The following is a 15234-nucleotide window of genomic DNA, read 5'->3' on the forward strand; positions in this document are numbered from 1 at the left end:
GTGCACTTGTGTGGCTCTGGATCCCTTCAGGAACTCCCGGTCTCTCCTCAAAATTTCTTGCGAAGTACCATGGTCCCTACCGTGTGCTGGAGCGCACCTCTCCGGTTAATTATGTCGTGGAACCCCTCACGCCGTCTCCTGATCTCCGCCGCCGAGGACGGGAGACCGTTCATGTCCAGCGCCTCAAGCCCTACTACGACCCCGCCGTCTTGCCATCATCCTAAGTCGCCAGGATGGCTCCTCTTGTCCCCGGGGTGATTGTAAGGCTAAAGAAGAAGATGCGTCTGATGATTTAAAAAGACGGAGACGAGGTGACAGTGCTCTCGAGAGTTTTTGCCAGCGCTACGCTTGTGTGTCTTTTGCCGATCTGATCCCAGACTGCTGCCGTTGCCGTTCCCGTCGCCCCAGTACCTCGTAACAAACCCCCCGTTACATTATTATTAATATTATTATTATTATTATTATTATTATTATTATTATTATTATTATTATTATTATTATTATTATTATTATTATTATTATTATGGCGCCCAGTAAGGACGCATGTGTGCTGTGCTCCCGTCCGTTTTTTGGTAAGCAGCAGTTTTTTCGTTGTGCCGACTGCAACAAACGTGTACACGCGAAGTGTGTCACTTGGAGTGACGAAGAGCTGCAGCTTTTGAAGTCCGGCTCGCGACCATTCATGTGCAATCTGTGTTTGTCGTCTTGCGGCGGTGCTAAGCCTAGCGACGGTGGCGTGCCAGCGGCTGCATTCCTTTCTTCCACGGCCCACCAGCCCCATCACCCGACCGACCCGACCGGTTCCCTCGCTTCCTCCCCGACGGGCGAACCTGACGGTGCGCTTGCCTCGCTTCGGGCTCTCCTCGACCCACTTGAGGGATTCTCGTTTCTGAGCGACGAGGTCGCCCAGCTGCGGGAGGAGAATGAGCGCCTTCATGGTGACAACTCGCGGGCGCTCGCTCTCCAGGCCGACGTCGTTGCCTCTCTGCGGGCTGATGTTCGCAGCCTACGCGAGGAGCTTGCGAGGCGCCCTGCTTCATCGCAGCGTGATCCGCCTTTCGTCGAGCCCCTGTCCGCGAGCAGTCCTTCCCGTATGCTCCAGCCATCCAAGAGCTACTCTGCTGCCCTTCACAGTGGGATGGCACCCGTTGATTTGGCCACCTGCCCGACTTCTGTATCTGTCCCCCCACTTGTAGTTAATTCGCCTGAGGCGCAGAAGAAGCACCGTAGCCCAGCTATCACTGGCTCGTCGAGCTCATCCAGTCTGAACGTCGCCAGACCTCAGAAGCGCCCGAAGGCTATTTTCGTCTCCAAGCTGTGCCCCGAGACAACGTCGGCTGATTTAACGAACCATCTGAAGTCCGTGAACGTCACCCCCCTTTCCTGCCGGCGGTTGAAAGCGAAATATGACTCCTACTCGCCCTTCTACCTCACAGTCAGCGCGGAATTCTACGGTCAACTTGTTGACCCTTCGATGTGGCCTACGGGCTGCATCTTCAAGGCTTTTCGTGGAAAACTCCTGGATGGTATGTTACATCCTTCCGAGCTGACGGTTGATTGCAGTCAACCCTAACTTGGATATATATTACCAAAATGCCCGAGGTCTTCGGACTAAGGGACCTGTATTTTTTTCCAATGTTTTAGCCTCTTGTTATTCGGCTGTTGTAATTACTGAGACCTGGCTGTCTAGCGAAGTTAACTCAGGTGACTTCTTTCCTAATAACTATTCTGTTTTTCGAAGTGACCGCCCTGAATCAGCTTCTAAACAAAAGGGAGGGGGAGTGCTCATTGCTATTGACAGTTCCGTGCAGTGCGTTCGGCGTTCCGACCTGGAAACCATCGAAGAATCTGTCTGGTTAGAGCTAACTTTAACTCGACATCAAAAACTCTTATTGGCAGCTTTCTATATTTCCCCTAATCTGCCTGCTCCTGCCTACGATGAAGTACTACATTCTATTGAATATGTTATCACTTCTCATAGCAAGCACAAACTGCTCATTTTAGGCGATTTTATTACTCCAGGTATTAACTGGAATACCTTTACATATTCACACAACAATCATTATGTAGTTAGTAAGTGCAACCGGCTTTTAGATTTCATAGCTTTTAACACCTTGCAGCAACCCAATTTAATTGAAAACTGTTTTGGTAATGTTCTTGACATTTGTTTATCTAATTTTGAAAATGTTTGTGTCTCGACATCTGACATCTCACTTACTCGCTGTGACAAATTTCATCCTCCAATTCTAATAACGGATTCGGTTTCTGTCCCACCTTCTGCTAATTCAAATCGTGAGGGGAATTCCCCCCGTTTCGCTTATGCACTTGGCGACTATGTTGGTCTCTTCGGTTTTTTCTCTTCTGTCGACTGGTCCGTCTTAAACGAAATCAGCGATATTGACGAACAAGTCAGTCGCTTCACTGAAATAGTTCTCAATGGTATGCGCCAGTACATACCTGTGCGCACTCCTACTCGTAGCAAGTTTCCGTTCTGGTTTTCCAAGGAACTTAGAACAGCGCTGAAACTTAAGGAGCGGGCCCACCATAAAGCGAAACGCCCTGGGCTGGATACATGGGCAGATGAATTTCGCCGCTTGCGTTCCCTTTGCAAACGCCTGTACAAGCGTGATCATGAGTCCTATCTTGAATATTTAGAGAATAGTGCCTCTAATCGTCCTACTGAATTCTGGAGATACGTTCGCAAACGCTTGAATAAATCTGATAGTCATATTCACTTAGTTGACTCTCATGGGAATGAAATTCGGAACGTCGCTGACGGCTTTGCTCAACACTTTTCCTCCGTGTACAAATCTCCACGTTGCGATTCCGTATGCCTTCCAGCTGGCGCACCTAATTCCGTTCTTCTTGACGAGAAGTTAGTAAGTGAGAGTCTTAAGTGTTTGAAACCATCTTTGTCCCCTGGACCTGATGGCATTCCAGCCGCCGTAATAAAAGCCTTCAGTAGTACCTTCGTCCCTGTTTTAACCACGATATTTAATAACTGTTTGAAAAATTCTGCCTTTCCCCGCGTGTGGAAAACGGCGCGTGTTTTCCCTGTCTTCAAATCAGGAAACAAATCTGATGTTTCGAACTACCGCCCCATTTCTCTTCTTTGTGCAACCTCTAAGCTTTTTGAATTAGCTTTGCACAAAGTACTTTCCTTCCACCTCAAACATGTAATCATACATAATCAGCATGGTTTCATAAAAGGTCGTTCTACTACAACTAACTTTGTGACTTTTATGACGTATACATCAGCTGAAGTCCTTCAGAGGAGTCAGGTAGACGCTGTGTACTGTGATTTGAGCAAAGCTTTCGACGTTGTTACTCACTCATTACTTCTTCAAAAGCTTCTGCTGCTTGAGATCGACGTTTCAATTGTAGCCCTCTTACCCAACTATCTTCTTGATCGGTCCTGCTTTGTCAGTGTAAATGGACAGACCTCATTTGTTTACACTCCAACCAGCGGAGTTCCTCAGGGCTCGGTATTAGGCCCGCTTCTGTTCTCTGTTTTTATCAATGACGTTTCCTGCGTGGTCAAAAACTCCTCGTTTCTCCTTTATGCGGACGATATAAAAATGTTCAAGGCAATACATACTCTTCATGATTGCTTGTCATTGCAATCGGACATATCCGCCTTCTCTGATTGGTGCTTGAAGAATGGGCTCACTCTCAATTCATCTAAAACCAAGGTTGTCTCATTTACGCGTAAAACGCACAGTCTTCTCTACTCTTATTCTGTGAATGGTAGGCCGCTGCCCAGGGTTGATGAAATTAATGACCTCGGCGTACTTTTCGACCGTAGCCTCAGCTTCTCCTCTCATACAAAACGCATTGCTCTACGGGCTATGCGTACACTCGGCTTCATCTGCAGGCTTTTCAGAGAGTTTCGATCCCAACTCCCTTTCTTAAAGCTCTACCTCTCCATATGCTTGCCGCTTTTGGAATATGCGTCTGTTGTTTGGAGCGGCACTTGCCAGTCGAACTGTGAAAAAATCGACAGAGTTCAGCTAAAGTTTTTACGCATATTTCAACATCGGTTTTCTTGCAAAACTTCCAGCTCTCGTTCCAGAAGGAGTAACTCACTGCAGCTTCCTTCTCTTAGCTGCCGTCGCGTGAGGGCAGATATAATTTTCCTGTATAAACTTCTTCATGGTCACATTCTATGCCCTCAGCTCCTAGCGCGTATCCTTTTGCGTGTACCGCGAAAGAGCATAAGGGAATTCAGACCATTCCAAGTTTCTGCGCTCCTGCACTACCTCTCCCCTCTGGACAGAATGCAAAAATTGTTCAATTCTCTTTGTCCTCACCTTGATATATTCGAAAATTCTCTCCCTTCCTTTATATTGAATGTCCGTGACGTTCCACTTTGAGCACTCTTTTTCTCATACATATTTTCCCCTTTCATGCATTTTGTCTTTACTACACTTGTGCGTTTGCACCGGTATTATATTGTTTTTTTCTCTCCTTAATTGTACATCACGTGTACTTGTTTTCATTAATATTATTTCTTTAATACTGTGTACTCACGCCTGATTGTCTGTAACGCGTTCACTAATTACATTTCTTATTGTGTATGATTGTATTTCTAGCTTGTATTTCAGAGATATCTTATTCGTTCATATTAGTATTGGCTTTATTCTTGTTTGTATTTTGATATATGCTGTACTTGGCGGTTATCGGTCGTTCTTGTATTCATTCTCTTTGTTTATTGTTTTATTAGTTATTTATATGTCTGTTGCCTGTTCTAGCTGTTTTCATTTACCGCTGTTCTCGCTGTTTCCTTGTTCTCGCTTTTTTGTTTCATGCAGCTGTCGCGCCTAGTTTATGTGTCTTTTTTTTCTATCGCCTTGACTGCTGCATTACCTCCCCTGAGTGTCTTCCTTTGTAGTGAAATAAATGTAAATTTTGTGCGTGTGAATGGTGTACCAGCACCAAGACCTTTGGGTTGTTCCTGGGCACCGAAAAAATAAAGATTGATTATTATTATTATTATTATTATTATTATTATTATTATTATTATTATTATTATTATTATTATTATTATTATTATTATTATTATTATTATTATTATTATTATTATTATTATTATTATTATCTGAAGTGTGTGAACCATCTGAAGTGTGTGAACGTCACCCCCCTAACCTGCCGGCAGTTGAAGACGAAATATGACTCCTACTCGTCCTTCTACCTCACAGTCAGCGCGGAATTTTATGATCAGCTTGTTGACCCTTCGATGTGGCCTACGGGCTGCATCTTCAAGGCTTTTCGTGGAAACTCCTGGATGGTATGTTGCATCCTTCCGAGCTGACGGTTGATCGCAGTCAACCCTAACTTGGATATATATTATCAAAATGCCCGAGGTCTTCGGACTAAGGGACCTGTATTTTTTTCTAATGCACTAGCCTCTTGTTACTCGGCTGTTGTAATTACTGAGACCTGGCTGTCTAGCGAAGTTAACTCAGGTGACTTCTTTCCTAATAACTATTCTGTTTTTCGAAGTGACCGCCCTGAATCAGCTTCTAAACAAAAGGGAGGGGGAGTGCTCATTGCTATTGACAGTTCCGTGCAGTGCGTTCGGCGTTCCGACCTTGAAACCATCGAAGAATCTGTCTGGTTAGAGCTCACTTTAACTCGACATCAAAAACTCTTATTGGCAGCTTTCTATATTTCCCCTAATCTGCCTCCTCCAGCCTACGATGATGTACTACATTCTATTGAATATGTTATCACTTCTCATAGCAAGCACAAACTGCTCATTTTAGGGGATTTTAATACTCCAGGTATTAACTGGAATACCTTTACATATTCGCACAACAATCATTATGTAGTTAGTAAGTGCAACCGGCTTTTAGATTTCATAGCTTTTAACACCTTGCAGCAACACAATTTAATTGAAAACTGTTGTGGTAATGTTCTCGACATTTGTTTATCTAATTTTGAAAATGTCCGAGTCTCGTCATCTGACATCTCACTTACTCGCTGTGACAAATTTCATCCTCCAATTCTAATAACGGCTTCGGTTTCTGTCCCACCATCTGCTAGTTCAAATCGTGCGGGGAATTCCCCCCGTTTCGCTTACGCACTTGGCGACTATGTTGGTCTCTTCGGTTTCTTCTCTTCTGTCGACTGGTCTGTTTTAGGCGAAATCAGCGATGTTGACGAACAAGTCAGTCGCTTCACTGAAATAGTTCTCAATGGTATGCGCCAGTACATACCTGTGCACACTCCTACTCGCAGCAAGTTTCCGTTCTGGTTTTCCAAAGAACTTAGAACAGCGCTGAAACTTAAGGAGCGGGCCCACCATAAAGCGAAACTCCCTGGGCTGGATACATGGGCGGATGAATTTCGCCGCTTGCGTTCTCTTTGCAAACGCCTGTACAAGCGGGATCATGAGTCCTATCTTGAATATTTAGAGAATAGTGCCTCTAATCGTCCTACAGAATTCTGGCGATACGTTCGCAAGCGTTCGAATAAATCTGATAGTCATATTCACTTAGTTGACTCTCATGGGAATGAAATTCGGAATGTCGCTGACGGCTTTGCTCAACACTTTTCCTCCGTGTACAAATCTCCACGTTGTGACTCCGTGTGCCTTCCAGCTGGCGCACATAATTCCGTTCTTCTCGACGAGAAGTTAGTTAGTGAGAGTCTTAAGTGTTTGAAACCATCTTTGTCCCCTGGACCTGATGGCATTCCAGCCGCCATAATAAAAGCCTTCAATAGTACCTTCGACCCTGTTTTAACCACGATATTTAATAACTGTTTGAAAAATTCTGCCTTTCCCCGCGTGTGGAAAACGGCGCGTGTTTTCCCTGTCTTCAAATCAGGAAACAAATCTGATGTTTCGAACTACCGCCCCATTTCTCTTCTTTGTGCAACCTCTAAGCTTTTTGAATTAGCTTTGCACAAAGTACTTTCCTTCCACCTCAAAAATGTAATCATTCATAATCAGCATGGTTTCATAAAAGGTCGTTCTACTACAACTAACCTTGTGACTTTTATGACGTATACATCAGCTGAAGTCCTTCAGAGGAGTCAGGTAGACGCTGTGTACTGTGATTTGAGCAAAGCTTTCGACGTTGTTACTCACTCATTACTTCTTCAAAAGCTTCTGCTGTTTGAGATCGACGTTTCAATTGTAGCCCTCCTACGCAACTATCTTCTTGATCGGTCCTGCTTTGTCAGTGTAAATGGACAGACCTCATTTGTTTACACTCCAACCAGCGGAGTCCCTCAGGGCTCGGTATTAGGCCCGCTTCTGTTCTCTGTTTTTATCAATGACGTTTCCTCCGTGGTCAAAAACTCCTCATTTCTCCTTTATGCGGACGATATAAAAATGTTCAAGGCAATACATACTCTTCACGATTGCTTGTCATTGCAATCTGACATATCCGCCTTCTCTGATTGGTGCTTGAAGAATGGGCTCACTCTCAATTCATCTAAAACCAAGGTTGTCTCATTTACGCGTAAAACGCACAGTCTTCTCTACTCTTATTCTGTGAATGGTAGGCCGCTGCCCAGGGTTGATGAAATTAATGACCTCGGCGTACTTTTCGACCGTAGCCTCAGCTTCTCCTCTCATACAAAACGCATTGCTCTACGGGCTATGCGTACACTCGGCTTCATCTGCAGGCTTTCGAGAGAGTTTCGATCCCCACTTCCTTTCTTAAAGCTCTACCTCTCCATATGCTTGCCGCTTTTGGAATATGCGTCTGTTGTTTGGAACGGCACTTGCCAGTCGAACTGTGAAAAAATTGATAGAGTTCAGCTGAAGTTTTTACGCATATTTCAACATCGGTTTTCTTGCAAAACTTCCAGCTCTCGTCCCAGACGGAGTAACTCACTGCATCTTCCTTCTCTTAGCTGCCGTCGCGTGAGGGCAGATATATTTTTCTTGTATAAACTTCTTCATGGTCACATTCTATGCCCTCAGCTCCTAGCGCGTATCCTTTTGCGTGTACCGCGAAAGAGCATAAGGGAATTCAGACCATTCCAAGTTTCTGCGCTCCTGCACTCCCTCTCCCCTCTGGACAGAATGCAAAAGTTGTTTAATTCTCTTTGTCCTCACCTAGATATATTCGAAAATTCTCTCCCTTCCTTTTTATTGGATGTCCGTGACGTTCCACTTTGAGCACTCTTTTTCTCATACATAACTTCCCCTTTCATGCATTTTGTCTTTACTACACTTGTGCGTTTGCACCGGTATTATATTGTTTTTTTCTCTCCTTAATTGTTCATCACGTGTACTTGTTGTCATTAATATTATTTCTTTAATGCTGTATACTCACGCCTGATTGTCTGTAACGCGTTCACTAATTACGTTTCTTATTGTGTATGATTGTATTTCTAGTTTGTATTTCAGAGGTTTCATATTCGTTCATATTAGTATTGGCTTTATTCTTGTTTGTATTTTGCTATATGCTGTACTTGGCTGTTATCGGTCGTTCATTCTCTTTGTTTATTGTTTCATTAGTTATTTATATGTCTGTTGCCTGTTCTAGCTGTTTTCATTTACCGCTGTTTTCGCTTTTTTGCTTCATGCTTGCTGTCACGCCTAGTTTATGTCTTTTTTTTCTATCGCCTTGACTGCTGGATTACCTCCCCTTAGTGTCTTCCTTTGTGGTGAAATAAATGTACATTTTGTGCGTGTGAATGGTGTACCAGCACCAAGACCTTTGGGTTGTTCCTGGGCACCGAAAAAATAAAGATTGATTGATTGATTGATTGATTATTATTATTATTATTATTATTATTATTATTATTATTATTATTATTATTATTATTATTAATATTATTATTATTAGAGTAAATTGCTTTGGCCCTTCTTATAATATAAAATTTCAAGGTTCTTAGGATCCCCTTTCTCGAAAGTCCACTTTTCTTGGACATCACTTTTATTTGTGAGATCGCGTGTAGTAAAAAAAAGCTTGATACAGGGCAGTGGTAAAGCTTAGCTATGAAAAAGCGCTTTTATGACCCGGCACACAGAATGGCAGCAGAAATAAATGTTATTCCTCTCTCTGCTTCCCTCCTGCTGCGTCACTCTTATATTCCACGCCAGCCAGGATGCTGGTGAATTGACCACCGCATTTAGCTTTCATTTCTTTCGGTTGCTGTGCCTTAGCCAAACACACAAACGCAGACATTTACACTATGCTGTCTCAAAAACCAAGGAACCATATGAACATGCGCTTCTACTGAATGTATCCAATGAGCCCCCTAAGAAAGCTAAACGTCAACAGGAACTTGGATCAAATGCATACATATCCTGGATGCAGCAGTCATGACAAGGGAAACACTATAGGGCAGGAAGCAGCTAGCCTGGAATAAGACTTCCTGTTAGCTACACTAAGCGTCATGATGCTCTGCGATCACTCAAATGTGTACCATGTCAGAAAGAATTCTACATAATCCGAGCACTCTCGTCCAAAATATATCCAGGCGCAAGAGCTGAAAGACCACTTTTTCTTCCTACACGCCATTCTTCCAACCAACTTGCGTTGTACAGTTCACGTAGCAGCCGACAATATCGCAACAGGCCTAAATGTGGCCTCCAAATTCACTCCACCCACGCCAAGTGCTTCTGTTGGTCGTAGCAGACGAGTACGCAAACTTGTATGTTGCAGGCAGTTCCGCCTGATTGTGAATCGGGTGTTGTACCTGGTGCTTCTACTGCTACTTTCCGGAGATATTGAGCTCAATCCTGGCCCTCTTAGTGAATGTCAAAAAGTGGAACTGCTTAAGAGTTTACAAAGCGGTCAGGAAGCTATTATGGCTAAGTTAGATAACATCGATGCGAGGATCGCTAAGCATGAAGCCATCATAGGGGATATGAGCAGTAAACTTGACAAAGCTGGAGGACAGATTGACGCTCTCGACAAAGTGGTTATTGAACAGGCTAATGTTATTGAACACTTAACGCGAGAGGTAAAGGATCTGCATAGCAAGAATACCGATCTTGAAAATCAAAGTCGGAGGCAAAACCATGTCTTCTATGGCGTTAAGGACAGCAACGAATCAGAAACATGGGAAGAATCTGAGAACCTAATCAAAAGCATCTGTCAGTCAAAGCTAGGGATCGAATTGAAAACTGTACAAAGGGCGCACCGTGTCGGGCGTTTCAGTGATAAGACTGAACGACCTATAATAGTGAATTTTGCCTCCTATAAAGAGAAACAAGAAGTCATGAGTTGCGCGAAAAAGTTTAACGGTTCAGAGTATAGCGTGGATCAAGATTATTCAACAGAGACACGTAATGTTCGGAAGCGACTGTGGGAATACGCAAAAATTCAGGAGGCCGACAAAAGCAAGATAAAACTAAACTACGAAAAACTTATTCTGAACGGAAAGGCTTTTATATGGGACAAAGAAAAGCAGGTGGTTGTTCCCGCCATGAAACAATGACGCCCCATTCATCCATTCATCCAAGGAAAAGCCTCCAACGAGATTTAGTTGCCATAATCGTTAACTGCAGAAGCATTGTAAATAAAGTCGATGAGTTTGATAGTCTTCTAGAGTCTGTAAAGGCAGACATAGTATTTGGTACTGAATCATGGTTAGATGCATCAATCAGGGATAGCGAGGTGTTTCCTAAAGAATTCATTGCTTACCGCAAAGACAGATCCCGGTTTGGCTGGGGCGTCTTTCTGTTGGTGCATTCCTCTTTAAGATCATCATTACTAGATGTCGATTACAATGATGTTGAATCAATATGGTGTACACTTACGCTGCACGACAACTCGTCATACGCTGTTGGATCATTTTATCGCCCTCCCGGTTCTGATCTGAGCACTTTGCAATCACTTTATGAAATCATTTCCGAGGTTTCCCAAAAACCGATATTGCTCGGGGGTGATTTCAATCTGCCGGATCTGCACTGGGGTGATGGCATGTGTGTAACCACAACAGGTTGTGGAATCGATACAGAAATGAAGAGCATCATAGATACTTTTGGCTTAGTACAGTACGTTCAGGAACCAACTAGGGATAAAAATGTTTTAGATCTTTTCTTTTCCAACTCTCCGGATCAAGTTAATGCTGTTCATGTTATTCCAGGCATTAGTGATCATCAGGCGGTCATTGCATGCATAAAAGCATCGCATAGTAGACAAAAGAAATGTGAGTCAAGGCGAGTCTTTTTTTACGATAAAGGTGACTATGCTAGAATGTCCGAAAAATTACAAAATCACTTGCCCGTTTTTGAGTGCTTTTATGATGAGTGCGATATTCATGAATTATGGCGTTTATTTGAGCAAAAACTTTTTGAACTGAGGGATGCACACGTGCCAAGTATAGATTCAGCTAGACTGAAGAAACGCAGAAAGCCGTGGGTGACTGCCAGTTTGATAAAAATGATAAGGAAAAGAAGGCGTGCGTACCTCAACTTTAAGAGAACAAAACGTGAAGATGACTTCAGCAGATTACTTGTACTAACGCGTGAGCACAAAGAAAAACTAAAAACTGCGAAAGAGGAGTACTTCAAAACGCTGGACGATAAAATGAAGAAAAACCCTAAACTTTTTTGGCACTACTTAAGGGAGTGTGGAACAGATTCATCTGGTGTAGGTGAAATCGTTTATAATCAACAGGTCATCTCAGGTGACTTAGAGAAGGCAACGTGTTTTAATAATCACTTCAAGTCTGTTTTCTCCCCTAACCATATCAACAGTCACGAACATTACACAAGTTATGCGCCAGCAATGCCGCCAGTCGAAATAAGTGTAAGAGGGATTCTAGCGCTCCTAGAGGATATAGATGAATCAAAGGCCTGTGGTCCCGACGGCATATCACCCCGGTTGCTAAAGAACTGTGCTTATCCTATCTCACAGTATCTATGCCTTATTTATAAAAAATCTTTAGATACAGGTCTTTTACCACACGACTGGAAGATAGCTCATGTGGTCCCGATTCACAAAGGCGGATCAAGAAAAGATGTATCAAATTACAGGCCTATTTCTCTGACATCAGTTTCATGCAAAATTTTTGAGCACATCTTATACACAGAAATAATGAACCACCTGGTAAAGAATGATTTGTTGATGAAGGAACAACATGGGTTCCGGAAAGGTTTATCACGTACTACTCAACTTGTTGAATTTTATCACGAACTTGTATCTGAAGTTGACCGCGGGGGCCAAACAGACTGCATATTTCTGGATTTCCGGAAAGCGTTTGACACTGTGTCACACCCACTCCTTCTCTATAAACTAAAAATGTTGAATCTGGACACAGCTGTTAGAGTATGGATTCAGAATTATTTGCTCGGCCGCCGCCAACGTGTAGTCCTTAATGGTGTATGTTCAGATTACGTTGATGTGACATCAGGGGTCCCACAGGGGTCGGTCCTGGGGCCACTCCTGTTCTTAATCTATATAAATGATATTTCACTCGGTATCTCCTCAAGTATACGTCTGTTTGCAGATGACTGCGTTTTGTACAGGAAAATTAACAATGCCAATGACGTCGTTCAACTCCAAACTGACTTAACACTTATCCACGATTGGTGTCTGAAATGAAAAATGTCTTTGAATACGGAGAAATGCGCTCATCTTTGTTTTTCACGAAAAAAAATCAAAGTCCAAGCTCAGTATCGCATAAGTAATGAATTGATCACACAGAAATGTACTTACAGATACTTAGGTGTTATACTAACGGATGACTGTTCCTGGAATGCTCACGCGGATCATGTGGTTACCAAAGCCGGTAGGGCACTAAATTTCATACAGCGGAGTTTAAGGTCTTCGCAGCCAAACCTCAAGAAAACTGCTTTTCTCTCTTGTGTTCGACCTATCATTGAAGATGCCTGTATTGTATGGGACCCTGCACATCGGGTGTTAATTGAAAAACTTGAAAAAATCCATAACAGAGCAGCAAGGTTCGTCTTGGGCAGGTACGGGCGAAGGGATAGTTGTACAGCAATGAAAAAAGAATTGCAATGGGAACCACTCGCTTCCCGTACAAGAAAATTGAGGCTAAAATTGCTGTACTTAATAGTTCACGGAAAAACGGGGATTGATTTTGAGAATTACCTAAAACAGCCCTTTTACGTTTCTCAACGACATGACCATTCCCGTAAAATTAGAGAGTACCGTACCAGGACGAACTTGTTTGCGAATTCATTTTTTGTTAAAACAGTGCAACAGTGGAACCGGCTTTCCGAGGAGCAAGTGTGCTCTGCAAGTGAAGATGTATTTTTTGCCAATCTGTAACCCCCCTGCTATAACGCCTTCGGGCAAATGCGGGGTAACTCTTGAATAGAGAAATAAAAAAAAACTATGTGGGCAGAACCAAAAATAAAGCAAAAGTTCCCAAAAAAAAAAACCTGAACGCATTTCAAACTTCTTATTTTACGCCCTCTTCATTCCCATAAGGTCGCCACGCCATCCGTTATATATATATATATATATATATATATATATATATATATATATATATATATATATATATATATATATATATATATATATATATATATATATATATATATATTGTTTTTTCACTCACTGACTTCCTACAAGGTAATGCCAGCTGGATGAAAATAGAGGAGTAGGTTTAAAACGCCTCGGCGGCAGAGTGGACTGTCGTTGGTTGGTGGCAAAAAAGTTATGTACAAATATAATAGCGCTGGCAATGCACGAGAGGTTGCAAGCGGTTTCAATAGATGGGTAAGGAAAATATTCGAAATCAAGTAATGATCACCGAAGCAGGTTGAAGAACGCGGCACGCGAGAGGGTTCCAAGATAAGAAGTGCATTTTAAGCACGTGAAAATTTTTTTTTCTTGCAGGAAAGAAAAGTTGCGTCGAAAATGCTCCCGTTCTGCGTTGATTTCATTTACAACGCCATTAAATCAATATATCAATGCTAGCTGTCGTCACCTGGGCTTGAAAGGCAAATCCTTATAAACTGTGCTCGTTAACGGAGATCAAACAACGGCAATAGATCTTATAAAATAATTTTTCTTGCGAAACAACAGCAGTCTTTTCTTCACCCCCCTAATGGGCGCTAGATCAATCCTAGACAATGAAAAAGCGATCCTTACCAGTGTGCCCTCCTATGGCATAGATGTGGTCGCCCAGAGCTGCAGTAGCCACGTAGGCACGGGTGACATGCATGGGCGAGTGATGGTGCCACTTGCAGCGGTCCAGATCGAAGCTGTCCACAGAGCGAAGGTAGTAGGCCAAGTTCAAGCCTCCAATCACGAACACCTGCCTCCTCCACTGCACACCTCCGTGGTACGCTCTGCACAAGTGCGGTACATTTGCTGAAGAGCGTCGCACTCCACCTAGTGTCTACCGCACTCGCTCTGAATGCCAACTTTCGCTTCATCACGAAAAAGATTGAACACATTGAAACCGCAAAACGTGTGAGATCGACAATGTAAGATCGCTTCATTTTTTTTTTAGTGCTATCTGTGCAGTAGACGATGAGCGGTCGATCGATATTCGTAGTGTCATTTGCTCTGGTGGCAACGAACCTGTGAACGCTTAGGCACAGGTGGTGATTCAAGTGCAGCTGCTTATTGAGAATAGGTTGTGATGTGACGAGAGCCCAATCATCAGGAGCTTCATGTTACACTCCATATGCTGTCGGACACGTTGCGCTGCAAAATATAGCTCTTGCATGCCTCCCAGGCAGTTTGTTTTCTGGCCCTAGCTTGTCGAAATGTGCCTGTTCCCATTAGATCGCCGATTATACACTATGTGAGGTTTTGGTGAGGCGGAGACCAGCGTATTCAACCCACACGCTTAGAACATTGAAAAATAGCTTCCTTGAACATTACGGTTCAAATCGCGAACAACAGAGCCAAGAAGGCACTCTGTGGAGGGTGGCAAACGAGACCTAACTGGCCGCCAGGCCCTTCGACTCTGAAGGAAGGATGACATGTACGAGGAACACACCGAACGCTTGCATCAGGTAGGGCCTGTCTGGTGCAACCATACCGATCCAGAGCCGACACGGTTGCTCATTGGTTATGGTCTTCGGCTGCTGACCCAAAAGACGCGGGTTCGTTCCTGGACGCGGCGGTAGCATTTCGGTTGAGGCGAAATGCTAGAGGCCCGTGTACTGTGCAATGTCAGTGCACGTTAAAGAACCCAACGTGAACGAAATTATCCGGAGCCCTCAGCTACGTCTCCGTCATTGTCTGAGTAGCTTTGGGACGTTAAACCCCATACAACCAAACTTGCTGCTCCACTGAAATGCATGTACGCGTTCAATAAGAGACCCGCAAC

At 43.4% G+C, this 15234-nt stretch overlaps 1 protein-coding gene across 2 annotated transcripts in view; it reads right to left on the reverse strand.

Annotated features, from left to right (window-relative positions):
• LOC144132686 (uncharacterized) overlaps positions 1-15234 on the reverse strand; it is a 49323-nt gene that overhangs the window by 18615 nt on the left and 15474 nt on the right. For both annotated transcript variants that reach the window (XM_077665282.1, XM_077665281.1), the window contains one exon: positions 14043-14242. In XM_077665282.1, the coding sequence (XP_077521408.1) occupies positions 14043-14242 (200 nt within the window). The remainder of the gene's footprint in view (positions 1-14042; positions 14243-15234) is intronic.

This window comes from Amblyomma americanum, chromosome 5, assembly GCF_052857255.1.
Source record: "Amblyomma americanum isolate KBUSLIRL-KWMA chromosome 5, ASM5285725v1, whole genome shotgun sequence".
Lineage (NCBI taxonomy): Eukaryota > Metazoa > Arthropoda > Arachnida > Ixodida > Ixodidae > Amblyomma > Amblyomma americanum.